This window comes from Macaca thibetana, chromosome 8 (assembly GCF_024542745.1).
Source record: "Macaca thibetana thibetana isolate TM-01 chromosome 8, ASM2454274v1, whole genome shotgun sequence".
NCBI lineage: Eukaryota > Metazoa > Chordata > Mammalia > Primates > Cercopithecidae > Macaca > Macaca thibetana.
This window is the reverse complement of record NC_065585.1, coordinates 20,060,204-20,085,782: the sequence shown is the minus strand read 5'-3', so window position 1 is coordinate 20,085,782 and position 25,579 is coordinate 20,060,204. Positions and strand designations below refer to the sequence as shown.

At 38.2% G+C, this 25,579-nt stretch overlaps 2 protein-coding genes across 2 annotated transcripts in view; both read left to right on the top strand.

Moving 5' to 3' along the window:
* The window catches only part of ZNF572 (zinc finger protein 572), a 33,486-nt gene extending 28,451 nt beyond the window's left edge, over positions 1–5,035 (top strand). The window contains exon 4 of the transcript XR_007728289.1: positions 4,940–5,035. The gene's annotated coding sequence lies outside the window, so the exon portion shown is untranslated. The remainder of the gene's footprint in view (positions 1–4,939) is intronic.
* Positions 1,108–24,414, top strand: SQLE (squalene epoxidase). Its single transcript, XM_050801700.1, has 11 exons — positions 1,108–1,472; positions 4,940–5,192; positions 7,258–7,438; positions 9,058–9,154; positions 10,734–10,847; positions 10,931–11,102; positions 13,302–13,397; positions 20,117–20,259; positions 20,691–20,787; positions 22,915–23,002; positions 23,888–24,414. The coding sequence occupies exons 1-11, from the start codon at positions 1,182–1,184 to the stop codon at positions 24,078–24,080; spliced, it is 1,725 nt and encodes a 574-aa protein (XP_050657657.1). The 5' UTR covers positions 1,108–1,181; the 3' UTR covers positions 24,081–24,414.
* Positions 24,415–25,579: the final 1,165 nt, after the last annotated feature.

The window sequence follows — 25,579 nt, the reverse complement described above, 5'->3', positions numbered from 1 at the left end:
CACCCCGGCAGGAGCCCGCCCGCGCCCTTCCCCACGCCCCCACCCACACCACGCAACATCGCCCTAGCGCCTTTCGGGGCGTCGCCGCGCAGGCTGCGCCGCCTGCGATTGGCCAAATGCGGCATAGCGCCATCTCGGCCTACCGCGCGGTGCGCGCCCTCATTGGCAGGCGGCTGCGAGAGCGGGGTGGGGGGCGGGGCCAGCACGCGGAGTGCGCGGGACGGGCGGACTCGCGCCTGAGCCCCGCCCCTTGGTCCCTCGTCTGGGCCGAGCCAGCCCGGGCGGCTGAGGCGCGTGGAACCGGGCGGCGAGCGGGGGCGCGCGACGATCACTCTGGTTACTGCGGCCGCGCAGCGCTGGGGAAAGCCGCCGCCCGTGAGGGATGCTGGTGAGGAGGCCATCGGGAGCCGCCGCCGCGGTCTGAGGGAGGTCCCCTGGAAACCGCCTTTCATCGGTGGGGAAGCGAAGTCGCAGTTGGCGGGTTTGGGGGCCAGCGAAGCGGGAGGCCTCTGAGTCGCGAGGTTGGAGCTGCGCTGCCCTGGAGCCGCACTCTTGAGTCCGAGGCCATCTTTTGTTGGAGAAGGCGGCGGCGCAGGCGTTTTTCCGAGGTTGGCCTGTGCAGCGTCGCCGTGCGCGGAAAAAGAAGCCTCTGAGCCCGCGCCGGTCCGCAGCCCCTGTGCCTTCCGGTCGCTGTCGCCTGAGGCGAGACCGCGTTTTCCCCAGTGCAGAGGTGTTTCTGTGACCCTCCCTTCACTCCCATTCCCTTCTGAAAGGGCACCTGCTGTTGGTGGGAAAAGAAATTATAGCACGAAGAGCCAGTATCAGAAGAGTATCTATCCATCACCCGCAGCAACCGCCCAGGGAACACCATCAAAAAAGAAAAAAGGGAATATCTGGATTGCCTGGGCGAGGAGGAGCGAGTCTGCTCGGGAGCTGTTCAGCAGGCGATTTTTAAATACTGCTTTCTACGTCCTGTACAACTTGGCTTCACATACTTTTACACTAACTTTATATGATTTTTAAAAACTGGTCTGATCGGACTTCTCGTCCTGGGACGCTGTTGACTGGAGTCTGGCCGGCTGTCCGTGCTCCTCTTGGTACCGCATTTTGGGGAGAACCTTAAACCCACCCGAGCAGAGAATCTCCGCCTTGACCGGTGCCACCAAAGAAGCCTTGGAACCATGTGGACTTTTCTGGGCATTGCCACTTTCACCTATTTTTATAAGAAGTGCGGGGACTTCGTCACTTTGGCCAACAGGGAGGTCCTGTTGTGCGTGCTGGTGTTCCTCTCGCTGGGCCTGGTGCTCTCCTACCGCTGTCGCCACCGAAACGGGGGTCTCCTCGGGCGCCAGCGGAGCGGCTCCCAGTTCGCCCTCTTCTCGGATATTCTCTCAGCCCTGCCTTTCATTGGCTTCTTCTGGGCCAAGTCCCCCCCTGAATCAGAAAATAAGGAGCAGCTCGAGGCCAGGAGGGTAGGTTGATTTCAAAGCGGGCAGATGAATGTCTTACGTAGAAGTAGGATTGGGTTCGCTCAAATGGAAGTTTTATTTAAAGGGCAAAAGGCTAGGTAGGTTAGTGCTTGTATAAATTCTCATGTATTTTTTATTTTAAACTCTTTGCTGTGCCTTGGTTACATCTTTGACCTTAAGAATGAATGAAAACATTCGTTTCATTTAGCATTGGTTGAGCCTCAGATGGAGGTTGGTTATTGATTTGATTATGAAAGATGGAATGAAACATTAGAATTTCACTTTGAAGGAGGAGAACAACCACTTTCCATGATGGAAAAGTTCTTAAAAATTCTTGGGTAAGGATTGGATTTGTGCCTAAGGGAGAAAGAAACGTGCTGCTGCCGGTAAGGCCAGTACTTGTAAGAAGTGACAGCTGACGGGGGAAAGTGACAGAACAGTTTGAAAAGCAGGCAGAAGGAAAATGCTCAACAATTTGAGGCATTGGGTTCAAAGTCCTCCTCCCCCGAATATTGGAGCATTGAGCAAATGCTTGCAGTAATGTCCTAACGCAAAGACCAGCTGTTCAAATACAGGTATAGTTGGGATTCCTGCAAAGGAAGCAGAGGCGGCCACTGGGAGATGAGGGGAGAGTAGTTTGGGCCAGATCATTTAGGGCATGTTGGCAATGAGTGTTTGGACTTTTTCCCAAGAGTTCTCCCAAGAGCACTGGAGGATTTTAAGCATCGGAGTAACATTATTTGATGTTTACTCTTTTTTTTAATTTTAATTTTTTGAGACAAAGTCTCGCTCTGTCGCCGAAGCTGGAATGCAGTGGCGTGATCTCGGCTCCGCCTCCCTGGTTCAAGCGATTCTCGTGCCTCAGCCTCTTAAGGAGCTGGGATTACAAGTGCATGCCACCACTCCCGGCTAGTTTTGTGTGTGTGTGTGTGTGTGTGTGTGTGTGTGTGTGTGTGTATATTTTTGTGGAGACAGGGTTTCACCATGTTGGCCAGGCTGGTTTCGAACTCCTGACCTTAAGTGATCCGCCCACCTCAGCCTCCCAAAGTGCTGAGATTACAGACGTGAGCCACCGAGCCCGGCCTTTTACTTTTTAAAAAGAACATTGCCGTTACTGTATGGTGAATGGGTTATAGGGGTACAAGAATGGAAGCAGGACTATCAGGCAAGAGACTATAGCAGTAAACCCACACTTGCTTTTTAAATTTTTGCGCCACCATTTCTGAATGTGAGATCTTTGGCAAATTGCTTAATTTCTGTGAGAATCTGTTACCTCTTCCATTAGCTGGGAATGGCACCACCCTTGCTGGTAGTTAATACCTAGTCAATAACCGCCTGATGATAGTCGCTGTTAATACTAGTATAGAGGTAATATACATCTCTTAGGATGAGCCTTCTGAGTAGCGCTTAGTTCAGTGACATGGTGAATGGGTTTGAGGAATGGGAAAGGAGGGAGAGGGAATCCTTAATGTTCAATTTGAACTCTTTCGTATTGTGGTCTGAGATCATTTCCCTTAAGGTCACTGAGCTGTAGTTCAGGTGGCTGGAATGCTATTCCTGTTTTCATGCTGTGTAGAGAAATTTTGGAGTAGGAAAATTGGGTTATCAGCAATCAATACTGGTTCCATTTTGTGAATGCCCCAGGCTTTGTCTTTATTTTTTTTGCACCAGGGAGTTGTTAGATTGTGATCTATTGAGTACTAAGTTCCCATTAGTGCTTACTCTACTGATGAGGCTCTGCAACGCCTGTTTTCTTCCAGAGCTCTCCTTTCAGGATGTCTGTGTGTGTGTGTGCGTGTGTGTGTATAAAACAGGAAAAACTTATGAAGAAACACATTTTTGGTTAAGATGACAAGAGGGGCTTGTCTTGCCCTCTACTGTAATTTAAATATAGTCAGTTCTGGTCATTAAGACAGAACTAATGGGAAGAGTAGAATATTGACATCTTTCCGTAGTAAAGGACAGAAAAGTATTTTTCTAAGAGAAATTATATTAAAAAAGGAATAGACCTAATTCCCAGTCCATTATAGAGGTAAAAGAATGTTGGGTGGATGTTAGAATCACAGAGTAAAGCTCTAAAGGATTTTAGGCTTCGTCTTCTTCCTTTTTGCTTGATAATTTTTTACAAACCCCTTCAAATGGTATTTAGTCTTACCTTAATCATTAAGGTCAGAGAACTCAAGGAAGGTGATTCCTTGCAATTCTGTATCTGAAAGGTATTCAAATGTGTGAATCTACCTACCAAGGAGAAATACTACAAAATTGAATTGTTCATTTTAAAAAGCCAGTGTGCACTATTATTCTCAGTGGTCATAAATCTCTCAAAACAAGACTTTGCATCTTTTTATGATCAAAGTTAAAGTTTTGCTGTCAGTTCAGCCAGTGATAGGTTTAATGTTTTTCCTTGTTGCTTTTTTGGGGACCAACTGTTTGACTAGGATCTCTTAGAGTATCAGGATGGGGAAAAAGGAGGGATAAATTAAATATGTGCTTATATGTTAAGGGCCAAAATTGTAAACAAGTCAAATCCTAAAGGTCAGTATGAGTTATTTGTTCTCTTGTAATTTTGTTTATTTAGATAATCTTCAATTAATAGATTGGTAGGCAAGATTTGACAATCCTTTTGTCATATAAAAGTGATATTAAATTGAGATAGATTTTTCAAATGAAAATCCAGAAAGAGAAAATAAAGATGAATAATGAAAATATCTAATTTTCATTAAATTTTTGGTGGCTCATGCCTGTAATCAAAGCACTTTGGGAGGTTGAGGCAGGCGGATCACCTGAGGTTGGGAGTTCAAGACCAGCCGACCAACGTGGAGAAACCCCGTCTCTACTAAAAATATAAAATTAGCTGGGCGTGGTTGCACATGCCTATAATCCCAGCTACTCGGGAGGCTGAGGCAGGAGAGTTGCTTGAATCTGGGAGGCGGAGGTTGCGCTACTGCACTCTACCTGGGCAACTAGAGTGAAACTCAATCTTAAACAAACAAATAAACAAAAAGAAGATATCTAAAAGGTGCTGAATAGTTTGTAAGATGAAGTCAAATCAGAAGTTGTAAGTGATTTGCATCTCGTTGATTCCCAGGATATATTTGAAGAATTTAGTTATTAATGATACAGTTTGCCCTATAAGAAGTCTTTGAAGTCCCTTATGAGCATTTATTATATTCGGCCCAGTGTGGATTTCTAAATATGTATGTATAACATTTTCCAAATATCATGTTTAGAAAACAATAAATATTTAATTTTATTGGGATAATATGACACACTTTTATTTAATGAATATTTTGATATCATTGATTATTATATATTATCTAGATTTTAAAATGTAACAATTTGTTTGGTTTGATAATGTTTAGTATCTAGCTTTAGCCCAGGATGCGAAAAAGTCCAGTGTGTCTACATGGTAGTAGCATGATTTGAATCTAACAGATTTGGATACATAGTTTACCTTTTTTTTAAAACAGCGCAGAAAAGGAACCAATATTTCAGAAACAACCTTAATAGGAGCAGCTGCCTCTACATCAACATCCTCTCAAAATGACCCAGAAGTTATCATCGTGGGAGCTGGCGTGCTTGGCTCTGCTTTGGCAGCAGTGCTTTCCAGAGATGGAAGAAAGGTGACAGTAATCGAGAGAGACTTAAAAGAGCCTGACAGAATAGTTGGAGAATTCCTGCAGCCGGGTGGTTATCATGTTCTCAAAGACCTTGGTCTTGGAGGTAGGTTCATATTGATTTTCAGGAGAGTTACGTGGTATAAACAAGCACTCTTCATTTAGACCATCCTATGACCAGTAAGAAGGTACTCCATTTTATTTTCATTTATAACATTTTCTATACTCATTTACCAACAAATTTGCATGAAAATGAGAGCAAAGGATAAAATAAACATTTAATAGTATGATCACATGTGAATTAGACTTAATGAGATATAACAACATGGCCAAAAGACTGTAATGGTCAAAACTAAGGACTGATAAATCCTAGAATGAGGGCATTAAATTTTGTGAAAGGTGAAGGGAACTGTCATTTGTGGAGAGTTTATTGTATACTTGTTACAGTGTTATTACGTAGAATCTTATTTAAGCACCATTCATCCATTCAACCAGTGCTTTTTAAGCACTGGCTATTCATTTAGGAAATGTTTATTCATTGCCTACTTTGTGTGGGGATGGGGTGGTGGGGTAGGGTGGGGTGGGGAAGGTGGGAGACAGACAAAGAAGCAAGCCCTCCCCTGTCTCTTTTTCCAAGGGCACTTATCTTATCATGAGAGTCTACCCTCATGACCTGATCACCTCCTAGAGGCTCCATCTCCAAATATCATCACATTGGGGATTAGAGTTTTAGTTTAGGAATTTTGGGAGGACACAAACATCTAGTCAATACCATATTTAAACATTTTATGTCACTAATATATATACTAGAGTCCACTTTTTCGCTTGACATAAATGTATTTCCAATACTGTTAACCATTCTTTGTCATTATCATTTTAAGCCCAAGCATAGTAATTTTTCAGTTGACTTCATAATATACTTCACTTTTCAAACTTAGATGAATGTTTAGGTTATTTTCAGTTACCCTTTATTAGGTAACACTATAGTGAACCGATTCTTGCATGTAACTTTAAAGATTATTAAATATATCTTTAGGATGAATTTCTTACATGGATTTCCAAGATTAAGATTATTACATCGAAGGATGCTAATGTCTTCATGGTTCTTGATAATTATTGTTATATTTTCTAAAATATATTAGTTTATAGTATCACCAGTAATATATGAATTTATCAGTTTTATCATAATCTCATCAGTGATTTTGATGGTATTGTTTTAATTTTTACTTGATTTTTTTATCACTTGAACATTTTTTCTGATTTGTTCACTGTTTCTGTATTGCTTTATATGAATCATCCATACATGTTTTTGTCCATTACTATTGGCATCTTAATATCTTTCCAGTGGTTTTTAATGAGTAAATTTTATTATGTATACACATATTAATCTTTTGTTCTATTTCATATGTCTTTCCCAAAGTATTGTTTTAGCTTTTATTTTTAAAATTAATTTTAAACTTTCTAATTTTCAGTTGGCACTTAGTTATATTTTCTATTGAAAGTTTTTTCTTTTTCAACTTCTTTTGCTGCTTTAGATTTAAGAAAGCAATTTTTACATGATTCTGATGAATTCAGTGTTTTGTTTGCTGCCATTTAAATTATTTGATGTACTAAAAAGTTCTTTGCAGTTTGTCCTGAGTAAATTTTGATGGATAGTATGTAATCATCAACAGTTGGGGATAATTCTACCCTTTCCATTTGGTTTGGAAAATCTACTTTTTCATATATTCAGTCTTTATATATAAATTGGGGGTTTTTTTGAGTTTCCATACTGGTTTTATTTTCTTTTTATTTCTTTTTGGTGACAAATCTACATATTCATACATTGAAAAAAAGTGTTAAGAAGGACTGAATGTGTCCCTATGTCTTTATGGCAGAATAGGTTTACTCAGGAGAGGATTGGTTTATTTCATGTTGCATTTTCTTGCTGAAGTGAAGTGGAATTACAGACCTGAAATAGTTATGTTGTTATCTTTAAATGATACTACAGATTTGCTAAGACTCTCATTGACCTCTAGAAGCATCATGGTTTCTGAAATAGTTATATTAGTTCAGTTCTCCAGATTTGAAGGCAGAGAGTCATTTTTGATGTGTGTATGTCCTCTTTGGTTCTTAGTTTAACTCTGGGTGTGTTAACAGAATTGATTGTTTTGAACTCAATTGTTTTGCAGATACAGTGGAAGGTCTTGATGCCCAGGCTGTAAATGGTTACATGATTCATGATCAGGAAAGCAAATCAGAGGTTCAGATTCCTTTCCCCCTGTCAGAAAACAATCAAGTGCAGAGTGGAAGAGCTTTCCATCACGGAAGATTCATCATGAGTCTCCGGAAAGCAGCTATGGCAGAGCCCAAGTAAGACCCCAGTTTCAAATATATAATTACTAAACAATTAATACATTTAAATTTGACCTTTGTACAAATAAGATTTTATAAATTTTAATGAATTTTTGGGGCATAGTCTAGAACATATGTATATTAAACTATCAGAAGAGTGTTAGATATTCAGTGCTTTTGTTAAGAATATCATATAGAGAATTTTCCTTTGACATAGAACTATGAAGAGTTCTCCTTTGACTAAATGAAAATTATGTATTTTTATGTGATTGGAATTTAGAGGATATATTTGTAACTAAGGCATAAGTCCATTTGTGCACATTTTGGAGTTTAGGTTTGTGGTTATGATACTTTCTATTAGAAGTCAGGATATAAAACTGCAAGGAGAAATCCCTGTTTCATTCTCACTAAAGACCCAGTCTGTTAGGACTGGCTTCTTCTCTTGATTATTAACTTATATTTACCAGTAACCTTTAAAACACTAATCGAAGAAGTTTTAAGCATGAGAACCCTCATGTGATTGACACAGACTAAAGTATTGACAAAGCAAGTGAAGAAGTAAGTGGACTTATCTTCTGGACTGAAAAGACTTGATATCCATGGAAGAAGAGTATGTTCACTGTATGAAAATGCAAAAATATGGCCAGGTGCTGTGACTCATGCCTGTAATCCCAGCACTTTGGGAGGCTGAGGTGGGCAGATCACGAGGTCAGGAGTTCGAGACCAGCCTGGCCAATATGGTGAAACCCCGTCTCTACTAAAAATACGAAAAAATTAGCTGGGCGTGGTAGCACGCGCCTGCAGTCCCAGCTACGTGGGAGGCTGAGGCAGGAGAATTGCTTGAACCCAGGAGGCGGAGGTTGCAGTGAGCCGAGATTGTGCCACTGCACTCCAGCCTGGGTGACAGAGCGAGACTCTGTCTCAAAAAAAAAAAAAAGAAAAGAAAATGGAAAAATACTCCCAAATATAAGGATTATAAAAATTACCTGTTCTGACTAGAAATAATTACTTTTTTTTTTTTTTGAGATGGAGTCTCGCTCTGTCACCCAGGCTGGAGTGCAGTGTCGTGATCTCTGCTCACTGCAACCTCTGCCTCCCGGGTTCAAGCGATTCTCCTGCCTCAGCCTCCTGAGTGGCTGGGATTACAGGTGCCCGCCACCACGCCTGGCTAATTTTTGTATTTTTAGTAGAGACAAGGTTTCACCATGTTGGCCAGGATGGCCTTGATCTGACCTTGTGATCCGCCCACCTTGACCTCCCAAAGTGCTGGGATTACAGGCGTGAGCAACCACGCCTGGCCAGAAATAATTACTCTTAACAGTTTGCAGGATGCATTCCAATTCTTGGTTTCCCCTCTGTGTATCGATGTATGAGGGTATGTAAAGTTTCTCTGCCTATATTTTATTTTTTAACAAATTAAGATAAAAATCCAATGTTACTTTTTAAGATACTTTTAAAATCATTACATTAGTAATATGTATTAAATGTTGATAAATTAGAAAATAAAAACCACACATTGGACACGTGTTTGTACACACATGCATGTCCAGTTTATATGGATCAACTGGAGATAAGGAATTTAATTTAAATTGCTGAAATGTGCTGCTTTAGAAATATATATTTTTTTTATTCTTTAGTGCAAAGTTTATTGAAGGTGTTGTGTTACAGTTATTAGAGGAAGATGATGCTGTGATGGGAGTTCAGTACAAAGATAAAGAGACTGGAGATATCAAGGTGAGAAATACCAATGTTACCTCTTCTAAGAGATGTTGTTTTTCCTTCTTTTTCACTTACCGCTTTAAAAAAGTAGGCGTACCAATTTACAGGTTGAGTATCTCTTTCTGAAATGCTAGGGATCAGAAGTGTTTTGAGATTTTTTTATTTTCTTCAGATGTTTGCATTATATTTACCAGTTGAGCATCTCTAATCCGAAAATCTTAAATTTCAAATGATCCAATGAGTATTTTCTTTGTCATATTGCTGCTCAAAAAGTTTTGGATTTCAGATTTTTGGATTAGAGATACTCAGCCTGTGTTATTTTTCAAATGGACTGAGTTATTTCTAAGCCCTGTGCAATAGGATAGGTTTCAGATTGCAACACATTGTTTTTTAGAGGACCTCAGAAGGCTATGCAAAAAGCTTTTTAAACAGAACTAATATGAATACTTTTGAAACTGAGTAATATACATCAGCAGAGAAGCAGAGGGGAAGTAGTAGGGGAAAGAAGGCAAGATTCAACATAAAAGAAATGATTCAGATAAAATAAGCAATTTAACTCAGGCAACAGTGAATCTTTTTCAGAACAATTTGTCCTTTTATTTTATTTATTTATTTATTTATTTGAGACGGAGTTTCACTCTTGTTGCCCAGGCTGGAGTGCAATGGCACGATCTCGGCTCACTGCAACCTCCGCCTCCCGGGTTCAAGCGATTCTCCTGCCTCAGCCTCCTGAGTAGCTGGGATTACAAGCATGTTTCACTGCACCCGGCTAATTTTGTATTTTTAGTAGAGATGGGGTTTCTCCATGTTGGTCAGGCTAGTCTTGAACTCCCAATCTCAGGTGATGCTCCCACCTCAGCCTCCCAGAGTGCTGGGATCACAGGCGTGAGCCACCATGCTGGGCCAATTTATCCTTTTTTTAAAAAAAATTTATTGTAGTAAAAAACACGTAATTCTGGACTGCTCCCCATAGGGTTACCACCTCTTAGAAATTGTACTCTAATGAAGGTGACTGGAATGTTTTCGGGTTACCACCTCTTAGAAATTGTACTCTAATGAAGGTGACTGGAATGTTTTCCAGTTACCACCTCTTAGAAATTGTACTCTAATGGTGGTGACTGGAATGTTTTCTCTGCTTCTGTCGTAGTATTACAAATACATGTAGTCATTTGTACAAAAATTCTTCTAAGCCCTTGCTGCTGACTAAAAGCACTATATGAAGTTAGAGAATTTTAGAATGAAAGAATCTGGCTAGTCCCTGGAATTTTTAATGAGATTCACTGCTTTGTGTTACATGCCTGCCTTGTAGTTGTTTCCCCCATTGTCTTTCAAAGTGGAGAGTAATCCCAGATGGTTTACATGAGAGGGCTGCAAAGGGAGATGATCCTCAGTGACTCAGAGGAAGTGTCTAAACACTGCTCATGCTTTATCTGAAGCCCACCTAACAGTTTCTTCAATAGTATTACCTTCAGCTACCCTCTATAATGCTATCTGATAATATATTTAAATCTCTTCATGCACATTTTTTAAGAATGGCTTTTTTTTACTGTGTGTTTCTGACTACTAAACTGAGTAGTCTTCATTTCTGTTACAGGAACTTCACGCTCCATTGACTGTTGTTGCAGATGGGCTTTTCTCCAAGTTCAGGAAAAGCCTGATCTCCAATAAAGTTTCTGTATCATCTCATTTTGTTGGCTTTCTTATGAAGGTACTGTAGGAGTGTCTTACTGTAATTTCAGTAAAATAAACTTGAAATTTGAAAATTGTTAAAACATTTTCTTTTTTTTTTAGAATGCACCACAGTTTAAAGCAAATCATGCTGAACTTATTTTAGCTAACCCGAGTCCAGTTCTCATCTACCAGATTTCATCCAGTGAAACTCGAGTACTTGTTGACGTTAGAGGAGAAATGCCGAGGAATTTAAGAGAATACATGGTTGAAAAAATTTACCCACAAATACCTGGTAAGAAATAGCATCTTCAGTTCTTACAAAAGGTGTGTCTAAAATAGGCCAGAGATAAGGATGGCAGGTGAAACATTCATCCAGTCAACCAGATATGCTGGAACTCAACTACTTAAACTAGCACATAAAAAAAGCAAAACAAACTCCAAATTAAACAAAAGTTTCCGGCCGGGCACGATGGCTCATGCCCATAATCCCAGCACTTTGGGAGGCCCAGGTGGGTGGATCCCCTGAGGTCGGGAGTTCAAGACCTGTCTGACCAACATGAAGAAACCCCGTCTCTACTAAAAATACAAAATTAGCTGGGCGTGGTGGCGCATGCCTGGAATTCTAGCTACTGGGGAGGCTGAGGCAGAAGAATCACCTGAACCCGAGAGGCGGAGGTTGTGGTGAGCCGAGATCATGCCATTGCACTCCAGCCTGGGCAACAAGAGCGAAACTCCATCTCAAAAAAAAAAAAAAAAAAGTTTCAATATGTTTTTGTCAGGTAATAGCATAGTTTTTAAAAATAATTGTTTTTATTGGCATATATGGTATTTTTTAAGGTTGTCTCTGGACAGGAATCTGTCTCTGAATTCTTTAATATCTCTTATACCTGAATATTGTTGTGCTTGGTTTTTGTAGTAATGATAGCTGCCATTTCTTGAATGCTTACTCTAAAGTGTTTAGCAAACAATTTCATTTAATCTATGTAACCACTCTGTGAGGTAGGCATTATCATTATTCTCATTTTACAGACGGGAGAACTAAGGTTCAGAGAGACTAGTTAGCTCCTCCAAGTATAAACTATTAGTAGCGGCAGAACCAGGGTTGATATCAGGTCTGTCTGTCTGCCTCTTTGAACAGACATGTCCTGTCCGCAGAACATGAGAATTGTAAGGGATCTTCAGGGTCATACTAGTTTTGAGTTGAATACAAAGGCTTCATGAAATTTAGATAGCTTTATAAAAACATTAATAAAAATAACTTTTTCACAGATCTAAAGTTTTCATGGTACAGTATTTAGGATCTTTTTTTGAGAATGGGATGATGTAGGAAAAAAATGTAAAAAAAAATTTGAAAATTTTGATAAAATTGAAGGGAAACCCTGATTGTCAATTATGATATGATTAGAGTAATAGGAAACTGTTTTTGGTATAAGTACATTTTGTTTAAATATTCTGGTTTTTTTTCCAAGTTATTTTTTAAACTAAGTGAAACCACTTTAGTAACAAATTATTAACAGAAATGAAGTGAAATGAAGTGGGTAAACTTAGATTTTAAATAATGACATTTTCAACATGTACATGGAAACATTTCAATAAATTTTCATTTAGTTAAGCCACTTTTGAAGCTTTCAGATGGGGAAATTATGAATTTTTATGAAAAGGGTTGTCCATTGCCTGATATTTTTAGCATTTATTTTTCTTTTATTGTAAATGTGGTGGTTTTTCTTTTTCTTATTTTTTTTTTCCAATCCAGAGGTTAATTGGAGTAGACTGCCCTGAAATTATGGGGAGAAACCATTGGTAGGTTTATATTAATATTAGTTAGATTACCAAGATTACCTTCTATGAATGGAATAATTTTCAACAGAGGCTTCTGCTACTCTATTCCCAGATTACACTGGGAATTGTATGACAGTTCATTTTCTATATAAGTAGCACAGAAATTTAAAGCTTGCTTGCAAGTACCTCAGAGATGAGCTAATCCAACCATTTCATTTTTATAGATGAAGAAACTGAAGCTCAGCGAGGTAGGGCTGGCCTATGCTTCCAAATCAAATTCTTTCTCTAGTGTACATACCCTCCAGCTGTTTGTGAATTAGTAGTGTATTTCATCTGATTATTACCAGAATATATTGATTATAATACATTAAATATTAAATATGACAGTAGTCTGTTAACATTTGGAAGAAAGGTGGGTGGTTTTCTCCCTGTTTCATGGCATCTGAATTTGCCTCATTGTTTTTTCATTCAGTTGTATGTATGTTTATATTAATGTTTTCTTAGATTCCTTCGTCATTCCTTAGCATTAATAGCTAAGTGCTTAATGAATAATTTTATTAATGAAATAATTCTTGATTTATCACAAGGGATATATGTAACAACCATAACAGATGTATAGTAGGCATTTGTTTATACTTGATAAGAAAATATGTGATACTTTGAAATTGAAGTGTTATAACCCAGTTCTTTGGGTGGGTGGGATTGATTGCAGATCACCTGAAAGGACCATTCTTAGAAGCCACTGAGAATTCTCGTCTGAGGTCCATGCCAGCAAGCTTCCTTCCTCCTTCATCAGTGAACAAACGAGGTATTATTTTTTGGGCTTATTTTATAAAGGAATCAATATTCCAAATGACAAATACATGATTACATTTATACTGTTACGAGTAACATCTGGGACAGATAGTTTATTACTTGTGGATTAGTGCATTATTAATACCAAAATTAGTTTTATGATCTATTTAGTTATTAACATTGAGTGTATAGAAGTACTGTGCTAGTCAGGTAAACAACAGGTAAAAAACTGACCTTGACCTAGAGAAGGCAATTTTCTGCTTAGGAATGTAGACAGATAATTTTACAACACTGTTGATAAATTTTGTAATAAAACCCACAGATTCAGTGTCAAGGAGTGTGCAGAGCAGGGAGGGAAGCTTGTGAAGTGGGAGGGGTAGTTAGGGAGGACATTGTTCAGGAAACAGTGGAAACAAAGGACCTTGGACCTGGAGGATGAGTGGGAGTTCATGAGGTGGACAGTAAGATGAGGAACTTCTAAGTAGATGGAATAACACTGCCAAGGGATGAGAAATGGTGGCACTTTCAAGGAACTCAAGTAGTTTCCTATGGCAGGAGCATAGGGTGGGTGTCAGAGTGGTAGACAGATAGGATATATGTTTAACATTTAATCTTTCAGACAATGGAAAGTCATTTGAAGTGTTTTTTTGTTACTAACTTTATTGATGTGTAATTCACAAATCATTCAGTTTGCCCATTGAAAGTGTACAGTACAGTGATTTTTTTAGTATATTCACAGTGTGTGCATCACCACCACAATCAAATTTAGAATATTTTTGTCTTGCCCAAAGAAACCCATTGGTATTCACTCCCCATTTCCTCCCAACACTCAGCCGTAGGCTACCCCTAATTTACTTTCTGTGTCTAGATTTGCCTATTTGGGATGTTTCCTAAACGCATTGTATAGTAAAGCCCTTTGGAACTGGCTTTTCATTTAGCACAATACTTTTTGAGGTTCATTCATGTTGTAGCATGTTTCAGTTCTTCATTTGTTTTTATGGCCAAATAATCTTCCATTGTATGGCTGTATTACATTTTGTTTAGCCATTTATCAACTGATAGATATTTGGGTTGTTTCTACTTTTTGGTTATTACAAGCAATGCTGCTATGAACATCTGTGTGCGAGTTTTTGTGTGGACATATATTTTCATTTTTCCTGGGTATATACCCAAGAGTGGTATTGCTGGATTATATAGTAATTCATGTTTAACTTTTTGAGGAGCTGCTAGACTTGTTTTCCAAAATAGCTGTCCCATTTACATTCCCTTTAGCAACGTGTGAGTTCTCATTTCTCCACATCCTTGTCAGTGAGTGAACACTTGTATTATCTTTGTGTGCATAGCCATCGCAGTAGGTGTGAACTAGGCCTTTCATCATTGTGCTTTTGATTTGCATTTCTCTCTTAGATAATGATGTTGAACATCTTTTCATATGCATATAGGCCATTTGTTGTTTGGAGAAATGTATATTTAGACTTTGCATTTTTTTTAAATTGGGCAGATTTAAAAATTCTTTGTTGTTGAGTTTCAAGAGTCCTTTTCATATTTTAGATACAAGTCCCTTATTAGATATGTGATTTGCAAAATTTTTCTCATTCTGTGGGTTTTCTTTCCATTCTTCTTGATGGTTTCCATTGAAGTACAAATGATTTAAATTTTCATGTTTGTATTTTCTTTTGTTGCTTGTGCTTCCAATGCCATATTTAGGAAGGCTTTGTCCAATCTAAGGTCAAAAAGATTTACTCCTATATTTTCTTTCTTTCTTTTCTTTTCTTTTTTTTTTTTTTGAGATGGAGTTTCGCTCTTGTCGCCCAGGCTGGAGTGCAATGGTATGGTCTTGGCTCACTGCAACCTCCGTCTCCTAGGTTCAAGCGATTCTCCTGCCTCAGCCTCCCGAGTAGCTGGGATTATAGGTGCTCGCCACCATGCCCAGCTAATTTTTGTATTTTTAGTAGAGATGGGGTTTCACCATGTTGGCCAGGCTGGTCTCAAACTCCTGACCTCAGGTGATCCACCCACCTCAGCCTCCCAAAGTCCTGGGATTACAGGTGTGAGCCAACATGCCTGGCCCGTTACTCCTATATTTTCTTCTAAGAGTTTTATAGTTTTACCTCTTTAGTTTAGGTCTTTGATCCATTTTGAGTTAAATTTTGTCTGTTGAGGGGAGGGGGTCCAGCTTGATTTGTGTGTGGATATTCAGTTGTCCCAGTATCATTTGTTGGAAAGAGTATTTGTTCCCCAGTGAATTTTCTTGTCATTGTGGTCAGAATTCCCTTGACTGAAAGGTAAGGGTTTATTTCTTTCAACAATATTTTGTAGTTTTCAGAGTATAAGTTTCGCATTTCTTTTGTTAAATTTATTCCTAAGTGTTTTACCTTTTTTGATACTTTTGTAAACGGAATTTTCTTAATGAGGCAGTGGTGTGATTAGACTTTTATTTCAGGAATATACTCTGACATTTTTGTGGAGGATGGTTTGGAGGAAAGTCCAGTAAAACATATACTAAGATTATTTAATTATTCTGTCTGATGATAAAAGGCCAGAACTAGGGTTGTAAAATGAAAGGTAATGAATAAATTTGGGTAATATCTAGGATGTAGAATGTACAGAACATGGTGATGATTTGGATATTGTAATAAGAGAGTGAAATCTCTTGATGTAAATTCCAGGTTTCTGGCGTAGATAGTTTTGCCAGCCATTTGCTGACATAGGAATAGGAAAAGGAGTTAATTGGGTTTTCTTTCTTTTTTCTTAGTTTGTCTTAAAAGGTTTGCTGATTTTATGTTTTCAAAGAACCAACTTTTCATTTTGTTATCTTTAGTATTTTTTTCATTTCATTTATTTTGGCTCTGATCTTTATTATTTTCTACTAATTTGGGGTTTGGTTTGCTCTTGCTTTTCTGGTTAAGATGCACTGTTAGGTTGTTTATTTGACGTTTTCCGGCTTTTTTGATGTAGGCACTTACTGCTATAAACTTTCCCTTTAAGTATTGCTTTTGCTGTGTCTCACAGGTTTTATATGTTGTCTTTCCATTTTATTTCTATCAAGAAATTTTTGTATTTACTTCTTAATTTCTTCATTGACCCACTGGTCATTCAAGAACATATGGTTTAATTTCCATGTGTTTGCATAGTCTCCAAAGTTCCTCACATTACTGATTTCTAGTTTGATTCCATTGTGGTCAGAGAAGATACTTGATATGATTTCAATTGATTTTTGAATTTTTTAAGTCCTGTTTTGTGGCCTACCCATGACCTATCCTTGAGAATGATCCATTTGCTGAGGAGAAGAATGTGTATTCTGCAGTTTTTGGATGAAATGTTCTGTGAATATTTGTTAGGTCTCTTTGGCCTGTAGTCCAGATTAAGTCTGGTGTTTCTTTGTTGTTTATCTGTCTGGATGATCTATTCAGTGCTGAAGGTGGTGTGTTGAAGTCTCCAGCCATGATTGTATTGGAGTCTATCTCTTTAGTTCTAATAATATTTCCTTTATATGTCTGAGTGCTCCGGTATTGGATGCATATATAATTGTTACATCCTCTTGCTGAATTGACCCCTTCATCATTATATAATGACCTTCTTTGCCTCTTTTTATAGTTTTTGTCTTGAAATCTATTTTACTGATGTAAGTATCATTACTGCTGTTTTTTGGTTTCCATTTGCATGGAATATCTTTTTCATCCCTTCATTTTCAGTCTGTGTGTCTTTATAGGTGAAGTGTGTTTATTTTAGGCAACAGATCGTTGGTTCTTTTTTAAAATCCATTAAGCCACTTTATGCCTTTTGAGTGAAGAGTTTAGTCCATTTACATTGAATGTTACTATTGGTAAGTACATACTTACTATCGCCATTTTGTTATTTGTTTTCTGGTTGTTTTGCTGTCTTTTCTTCCTTCCTGTTTCCTTTTTGTGAAGGTAATTTTCTCTGGTAGTATGTTTTAATTTTTTGCTTTTAATTTTTTTGCCTATCTCTTGTAGGCTTTTGATTTGAAATTACCATGAAACTTGCAGATCATATCTTATAACCCATTATTTTAAACTGATGACAACTGATTCTACAAACAAGCAGAGAAAACTAATAAAAACTCTACACTTTAACTTTATCCCCCTTGCTTTTTAACTTTTGTGAGTTTTGTACCTTCATGTAATTGCTTACTGCTCGTTAATGTCCTTTTCTTTCATATTGAATAACTCACTTCAGCATTTCTTGTGGGAAAGGTCTGGTGTTGATTAAGTCCCTCGACTTTTGTTTGTCTGGGAAAGTCTTTATTTCTTCTTCATGTTTGAAGGATATTTTCTCTGGATATACTATTCTAGGATAAAAGTTCTTTTCCTTCAGCACTTTCAGTGTGTCTTGCACCTCACTCCTGGCCTGTCAGATTTCCACTAAGTCTGCTGCCAGACATACTGTATGTTTCCATAGGAAACATACAAAAGCACAATGATACTATGTACTGCCAGACATACTAAGCCAGGAGTTTCACACCAACCTGGACAATAAAGCAAGAGCCCATCTCTACAAAAAATTAAAAGATGAGCAAGGCATGGTGGCGTGTGCCTGTAGTCCCAGCTATTTGGGAGGCAGGGTGGGAGGATCTTTTGCTCTAGAGCTCCGTTGTTTGTTGTTTCCTTTCTCTTACTGCTTTTAGGATCTTATTTTTTTTTTTATCCTTGACCTTTGGGAGTTTGGTTATTAAATGGCTTGAGCTAGTCTTGTTTGAATTAAATCAATCACCAATCCTTGCTTGGTGTTCTGTAGCCTTGTGCTTAAATATTGGTATCTTTCTCCAGATTTGGGAAGTTCTCTGTTATTTTTTCTTCGAATAAACTTTCTACCCTGATCTTTCTACCTCCTTTTAAAGGCCAAGAACTTAGATTTGCTCTTTTGAAGCTATTTTCTAGATCTTGTAGGTGTGCCTCATTCTTGATTATTCTTTTTTCTTTTGTCTCCTCTGTGTATTTTCAAATAGCCTGTTTTCAAGCTTACTAATTCTTTCGTCTGCTTGATCAGTTCTGCTGTTGAGATTCTGCCGTGTTCTTCAGTATGTTAATTGAATTTTTTATCTCCAGAATTTCTGCTTCTTTTTAATTTCAGTTGTTTCGTTAAATTTATCTGATAGCATTGAGTTCCTTCTCTGTGTTATCTTGAATTTTGTTGAGCTTCTTCAAAACAACTATTTTGAATTCTCTAAAAGCTCACATCTCTGTTACTCTAGGATTGGTCACTGGTGCCTTATTTATCAGAGTTAATTTAGTGAGTTTATGTTTTCCTGGATGGTCTTGATGCCTGTGGATGTTCGTCAATGTCTGGGCATTGAGAAGTTAGGTATTTATTGTGGTCTTCGGAGTCTGGGCTTGTTTGTACCCATCCTTCTTGGGAAGGCTTTCTAAGTTTTCAAAGGGAAGTGAGTGTTGTGATCTAAGTATTTGGACATAGCAGTCGTATCTGCATTAGGGGGCACCCCAAGTCCATTAACATTGTGACCCTTGCGGACTCGTAGAGGTACTGCCTTCGTGGTCTTGGGTGATATCTGGGAGAATTCCCTGGATTACCAGGAAAAGAACTCTTGGTTCTCTTCCCTTATTTTCCCTCAAACACAGAGTCTGTCCTTTTGTGCTGAGCTGCTTGGAACTGGTGGGGGGAGGGGTGACACAAGTATGCCTGTGGCCACCACCACTGGCCTGTGCCGAGTCAGACCTGAAGCCAGTACAACACTGGGTATTGCGCCAGGCATGTGGTGATGACTGCCTGGTCACCGCTGATGTTCCCTCAAGACTCAAGAGCTCTACAGTTAGTACAAATCCAGCCAGGCTTGTGCCTTTCCCTTGAGGGCAGTGAGCTCCTGGGGGCCCAGGACTGGTCCAGAAATGCCGTCTAGGAGCCAGGGCCTGGAGTTGGGAACCTTAGGAATCTACTTGGTGCTCTATTCTACTGTAGCTGAGCTGGCACCCAAACCTCGAGACATATTCCTTCCCACTCTTCCCTCTCCTTTCCTCAAGCAGGAGCCTCTCCCCTTGGCCACCACTGCCCCAGGCCTGCAGTGGGTACTGCCTGGCTGCGTCTGGTGTTCACTCAAGGCTCCAGGGATCTTCAGTCAGCTGGTGGTGAATGCCGCTAGTCCTGGGTCTCTCCCTTCAGGACAATGGGCTCCCCTGTCACCCAGGATGGATCCAAAAATGCTGTCCACGTGCCCAGACCTGGAATCAGGGATCCCAGGAACCCCCTTGGTGCTCTGTCCCACTGGCCAAGCTGGTACCCAAGCTGATTTTTGGTTCTTATGAAGGTGCTTTCCTTTGTGGACAGTTGTTCATTTTAGTGTTCCTGTGTGGGAGGAGGATGATCGCCAGAGGACTTGCTTTTTATGCCTGGATACCTGTAGATGGCCTGGATACCTGTAGATTCCTTTTATTTTCTTCATATTTTAAGGCAGCCTTATAAATGTATTGACATTGTTGGACTTGTCATTAGGTGTGTATATGAGTTTCATGAGGGCAGAGACCACACTCTTGTTATTACTGTATCCCTAGTGCCTGGCCACCTATTAGGTACCCAATATTGATTCAAACAACTCTTGAATTTTTGCCTCAGCAAATTTTAATCATGATTTGTTTCCATGTATTTTCACATTTTTCTTATTAGTAGCTTACATCAGTAATCTTTATACATTGAGTTGTCTTTCTTTTTGTCTCAAGTGATGCTCTAAGATAAAATCTTCATTACCTCTCTTCATAGGTGTTCTTCTTTTGGGAGACGCATACAATATGAGGCATCCACTTACTGGTGGAGGAATGACTGTTGCTTTTAAAGATATAAAACTATGGAGAAAACTGCTAAAGGGCATCCCTGACCTTTATGATGATGCAGCTATTTTTGAGGTAAGATCAATTATTTTGACAAAAATGTCTCAAAATGGATTTATTTCTGAGGGTTAAGAGCAGTGGGGCTCTGATGGGGAGATCTGTACTAAGGAACCTGAGCTTTATAATAGCTCTTAGGCATCTTGCTTAGGCTTGAAGAACCTGACATGCAACCTGCGAATCATAGAGAATTTCTAAATTTGAATATTATGTAACACTGGATTGCTATGGGCCACTTAGCTCATGGTGGCTGTAAATTTAGCTTCAGTGTCATATAACCCATTGCTCTGAAGGTGATTTTTTTTTTTTTTTTTTGTAAATGATAAACATAAGGCAACATTACTTGCAGATAGTCCTTAGAAGGATAAATGTCAGTTTGAGGGGATTATAAACATCAGTTTGTGCTTTTTTATCCTTGCCATATAATAAATGAGCTATTTCTTTTTTAGGCCAAAAAATCATTTTACTGGGAAAGAAAAGCATCTCATTCCTTTGTCGTGAATATTCTTGCTCAGGCTCTTTATGAATTATTTTCTGCCACAGATGGTAAGTGTAGCACTTTTTAGTGAGTATTTCTCAATTGCAGATTTTTAGCATAGGAAAGGAATAAAAAAGTTAGTGATTTGTCCAGAAATAAAGATGTTACCTGAGTTTGCTAACTCCCAAGTTGGTAGTTTTTAAAAAAATTCCATTTTGAGCAACAGTTTTAGTTTTAGTTTGGAAGGGAAACTTTAGTTTTAGTTTGGAAGGCAGTGGAATTTCCTTAGACAACATTAATAGTATTGCCTCAGTAACATATTCATTATTTTGAATTCCTCTGGTGCAGACTAGATCATTCATGTCCCCACACACACAAGATTGTGATGGAAGGTGTTTTTGGCCATGTATTAAAAGGCAAATAGTCTTTTTCTTCCTAACACTAGTTTCAATTTCTTTTTAACGTAGTATTTTATAAAATGAATACGAGCTGTTAATCTTGTCCCTGTTAAAAAGCACAAGTAACAATGCGTTCACCCTTTACTTATTTGGACTATTTTGGTGCTTTTGTTTCTGTTTCCATATTATAGAGAGGTCATGGTCAATGTATATATTATAGAAAACACAACTTAGCAGAAGCAGTGTTAGAAATGAAGGAAAAGAGGCCAGGCGAGATGATTCATGCCTGTAATCCCAGCACTTTAGGAGGCCAAGGCAGGAGGATCGCTTAAAGCCAGGAGTTTCACACCAACCTGGACAATAAAGCAAGACCCCATCTCTACAAAAAATAAAAGATTAGCAAGGCATGGTGGCGTGTGCCTGTAGTCCCAGCTATTTGGGAGGCAGGGTGGGAGGATCACTTAGGGCCAGGAGTTTAAGGCTACAGTGAGCTATATACAGTGAGCTAAATACAGGGAGCTATATGAAGTGCCACTGCACTCAGCCTGGGCAACAGAGTGAGACTCCATCTTCTAAAATGAACAAACAAAAAATTAAAAGAAATGGAGGAGAAAAGGCAACTGTGCCACCTCCTCACCACAGCAGTGTACACATCAGTTTAATAGTAGGTTAATGAAACTAGGCTTTTCAGTTTTCAAGAATAAATATTGACTCAAATGCCATTACTCTAGTATATCTGCAGCATAGCTATTTGTATAGATCATACAAGGCCCTAGTGGTAAGTGCTGTGGTTATAATTACAAAAGATGATACAGTATAAAAATGCTTTCTGTAGCTTCTATAACCATTAACTCTTCCTAAGGAAAAAAGAACCACCACCAAAAAAACCCCCACAAAACCACCAGTCTCACTGGTTGTGATTTTTCCAAACAAATTTCTCTTGCTAAATTGGCATAGAAGTTAAAATGGCTGGTTGGGCAAATGAAAGTAACTAAGTTTAGAGTTTGGGGCAAATAAAAAGAAAAGAACTAAGTTTAGAGTTTTGGGCAAATAAAAAGAACTAAATTTAGAGTTTTTCTGAGCTCTTCTTTCTAAGCTTTTCTGACTTCTTGAGTTCTTACATTATGAATTTGAATCTACCAACAAAACATTTTTTAAAAGTTACAAGATTGGAGGAGGAAAGACCTTTATTGGAGCAAAAGTTTACCTGTTGCATCCTTTACTTTTTAAAAATCTGTTGTAAAGAAAAATCTAGGCATACCTGAACAGAACATTGATTCTAAATGGTTAAAAAGGTTATCAATTGATTATACGATATTGTGAGGGTTTTATGAGTTACTTTGAAAGGTATAAAAACTTTATAGATATAAGGAATTACTATTTATCGCTACTCACAGCTCTTCTTTTCACTTGATAATTTACTGCTTAGAGATACTGGTTGGGCATCTTAGAGACTGGGAATCTGGTTTCTAGAATTGTGTTAAACAGAGCTTCCAAAGTATTTTGCATCACTTAATGAATTAACAGCAAAATCAAGGAAGTACCTTTTAAACAACTCTTCCAAGACCTAAATATTAGTAATTATTTACTAACAGAAAGAAGTTTATTCATATTTGTATTACTCTCCATAATGCTGATTATGGAATTTAAAAGAAATCCTGGTAGTTGAAATTCTAGGACTAGATATTTAAAAATTATCTGCAAGATGTAGCGTTTGTTCTCATTTTTTCTGATATATCATTAGGATCCTACATAAGTGTGTACACATATTTGATTATTTTTACAATTTTATTTTAGATTCCCTGCATCAACTAAGAAAAGCCTGTTTCCTTTATTTCAAACTTGGTGGTGAATGTGTTGCGGGTCCTGTTGGGCTGCTTTCTGTGTAAGTTGTGATGGCACAGAGGATACAAATCTGCCAGATTTTCTTAGGACTGTTCAGTTGATGAATTACTGCAAATCTTTCTTCCTTACACATTTTGATATTTTTTTATCTATTAGTATCCGAATGAGAAGGTGGCCCAAAGAAATGAAGAAAGGCAATATTTAGTGCTGTTTTCTTTCTGGGAACAGCAGTTTAAGGTGGTGGTAGAGGAAGCTGTAACCCTTGATTAAAATAGAAGCTTGTTTTTTGCCTATGGATTTATCCATATGTTCTGGTCTCTGGGAGCCAGGAATAATTGAGAAATTTTAATTGAGAAATTAGTTTCATTGAAGTACAGGGACTTATACAACCCCATATTAGTTTTGAACATACAGACATATGTGGAGCTATTCCTGGAAAGTCTACAAAGTGAAATCTTTCGAGTTATTTCTCATCTGCAAAGTGATCCTTTGAGTCATTTCTCATTAGTCTATAATCTGAATGTTAATACTGGTATTTTTAAAAGCCCTACATCCCAACAGACCAGGCCATCTAGGTATTTTAGCATGGTATCTCAGGATGAGTAAACAAAACAGCCAAAAATATATGACTTATGTAAACTAGAGTTACAGGAGTTACTAGCTTCTCTGAAAGGGATATAGTCTAAGTATTTTTTCTTATATATTTTTAAAAAAAAGGGCAGGGGAGTTTGCTCCTGCCATCAAACTTAACATGCAGACATGTTTGTGAAGTCCTCTAAAATACAGAATGTTTGATACAGAATGATGGTGCTTGGGTGAAAAAACGTAGGCTGTTTGTTGGGCTTTACAGATTATATGTAATTGGAATCTTTGGAGTAAATTTTAGTTTCTGAGTCTTACCAATATGTATTTTTTTCTATTACAGATTGTCTCCTAACCCTCTGGTTTTAATTGGACATTTCTTTGCTGTTGCAGTCTATGCCATATATTTTTGCTTTAAGTCGGAACCTTGGATTACAAAACCTCGAGCTCTTCTCAGTAGTGGTGCTGTTTTGTACAAAGCGTGTTCTGTAATATTTCCTCTCATTTACTCAGAAATGAAGCATATGGTTCATTAAGCTTAAAGGGGAACGATTGGTGAATGAATATTTGGAACTTACCAAGTCCTAAGAGACTTCTGGAAGAGGAGGTGTATAGCATAGTACCATACCACTTCTAAAGTGGAAACTCTTGGACCCAGATTTGGATTAATTTGTTTTTGAAGTTTTTTTGTATATAAATATGTAAATACATGCTTTAATTTGCAAAGTGAAGGGTAAAACAAGTTAGATATTTAAAAGAAATGATTGTTTACCATAAATTAGTGCTAATACTGAGGAGAACTACAGTTTTTCTTTTGAATTTAGTATTTGAGATGAGTTGTTGGGACATGAAAATAAAATGAAGAATGAACTTTCATGTCTTTTTGTTTCTTGTTGTGGGCTCATTTACATAGCTTCATGATAATGAAAAAAAAAAAAAAAAAAAAAAACCAAAGTGGGATGAAAAGTGCAGAGGGAAACCTGTTCCATTAAATAACTGGGGAAGTTGCCTTAATGTCTTCACCTTGATTTCCTCATCTCTCTAGTGAAACAATTTGATAAGGTTATTTTCTTTAAAAAAAATTATTTATATTATTTTGGGGCTGTGACTCAGATTTGAACTGAAAGGTTCTTTGCTGAGTTCTCTAAAAATATCAGATTCTGACAGGAAGGACAATCAAGGGCTTTATAAGTTCCACTGTATAACATTTATAAACCAGGCCAGAATGACATCAAGAAACAGTGAACAAATAAGCACTTGTAATACCCAGTATAATACCTTAAAATCCATTAGAATTGACTGGGTTTATCTACAGTAAATTTGAAGAGACTATGGACGTTCAAAGGGTATCATAAAAGTTCAGTAAATCTCCAAATATCATGAAAGTAAATTGTTACTTCTGAAAGAGCAGTAAAATATAACCTGGCAAATTAAGTTACTACTTGAGATTCTAACAGGGCTAAAATAACTTACAAAGCTTTTACAATAAAAATTTCAATTTTTAAGTTCTTTCAGTTGAGAAAAATACCGGCCAAATCACTAGCAAGCCTTGTTTTAGCAGAGTATATGGTGGACCCATTTGCGTGGTTTCATAAGATTCCCATCTAACTGACCCTAAACTTCTATTTTCTGGTTAAAAACTCACTTTCCCAGATCTGGCCTTTTTAGCAGTTAGCTTTCTTTTCAGAGAACTAAAGATCTCACTTCATGTGGTTATTGTTAACAAGATTACAAATGAAAAAGAACAAGGTATCTTTGAGATATAGATGTTCCCACACACAATCTTTGCAGGTGGTGAGACTTCCAAGCTCCCTACATACCAAGCAACAGTTCACTTAAAATTCTGCCCTGGCCTCGATGCCCTCATGCCCAGGATTAGAGGCTACCCTTGTTCTCCATTGAGACTCCTTGAAAATCCTTTCTACTATGATAGTGAAATAATCAAAGCCTATCAAGTCTTCCCTTCAATATCAGAATTTGAGGCCTTCAGACAAAAGAAATAACATCATAAAATGAGAAAACTGAAGGAACCTGA

Excerpts from the sequence above, each read along its gene's own strand:
- SQLE (XM_050801700.1), top strand. The coding sequence starts at position 1,182 with ATGTGGACTTTTCTGGGCATTGCCACTTTCACCTATTTTTATAAGAAG. Across the intron at positions 9,155-10,733 it reads AAGAGACTGGAGATATCAAG|GAACTTCACGCTCCATTGAC; the intron begins GTGAGAAATACC and ends TTTCTGTTACAG. Across the intron at positions 13,398-20,116 it reads TTCATCAGTGAACAAACGAG|GTGTTCTTCTTTTGGGAGAC; the intron begins GTATTATTTTTT and ends CTCTCTTCATAG.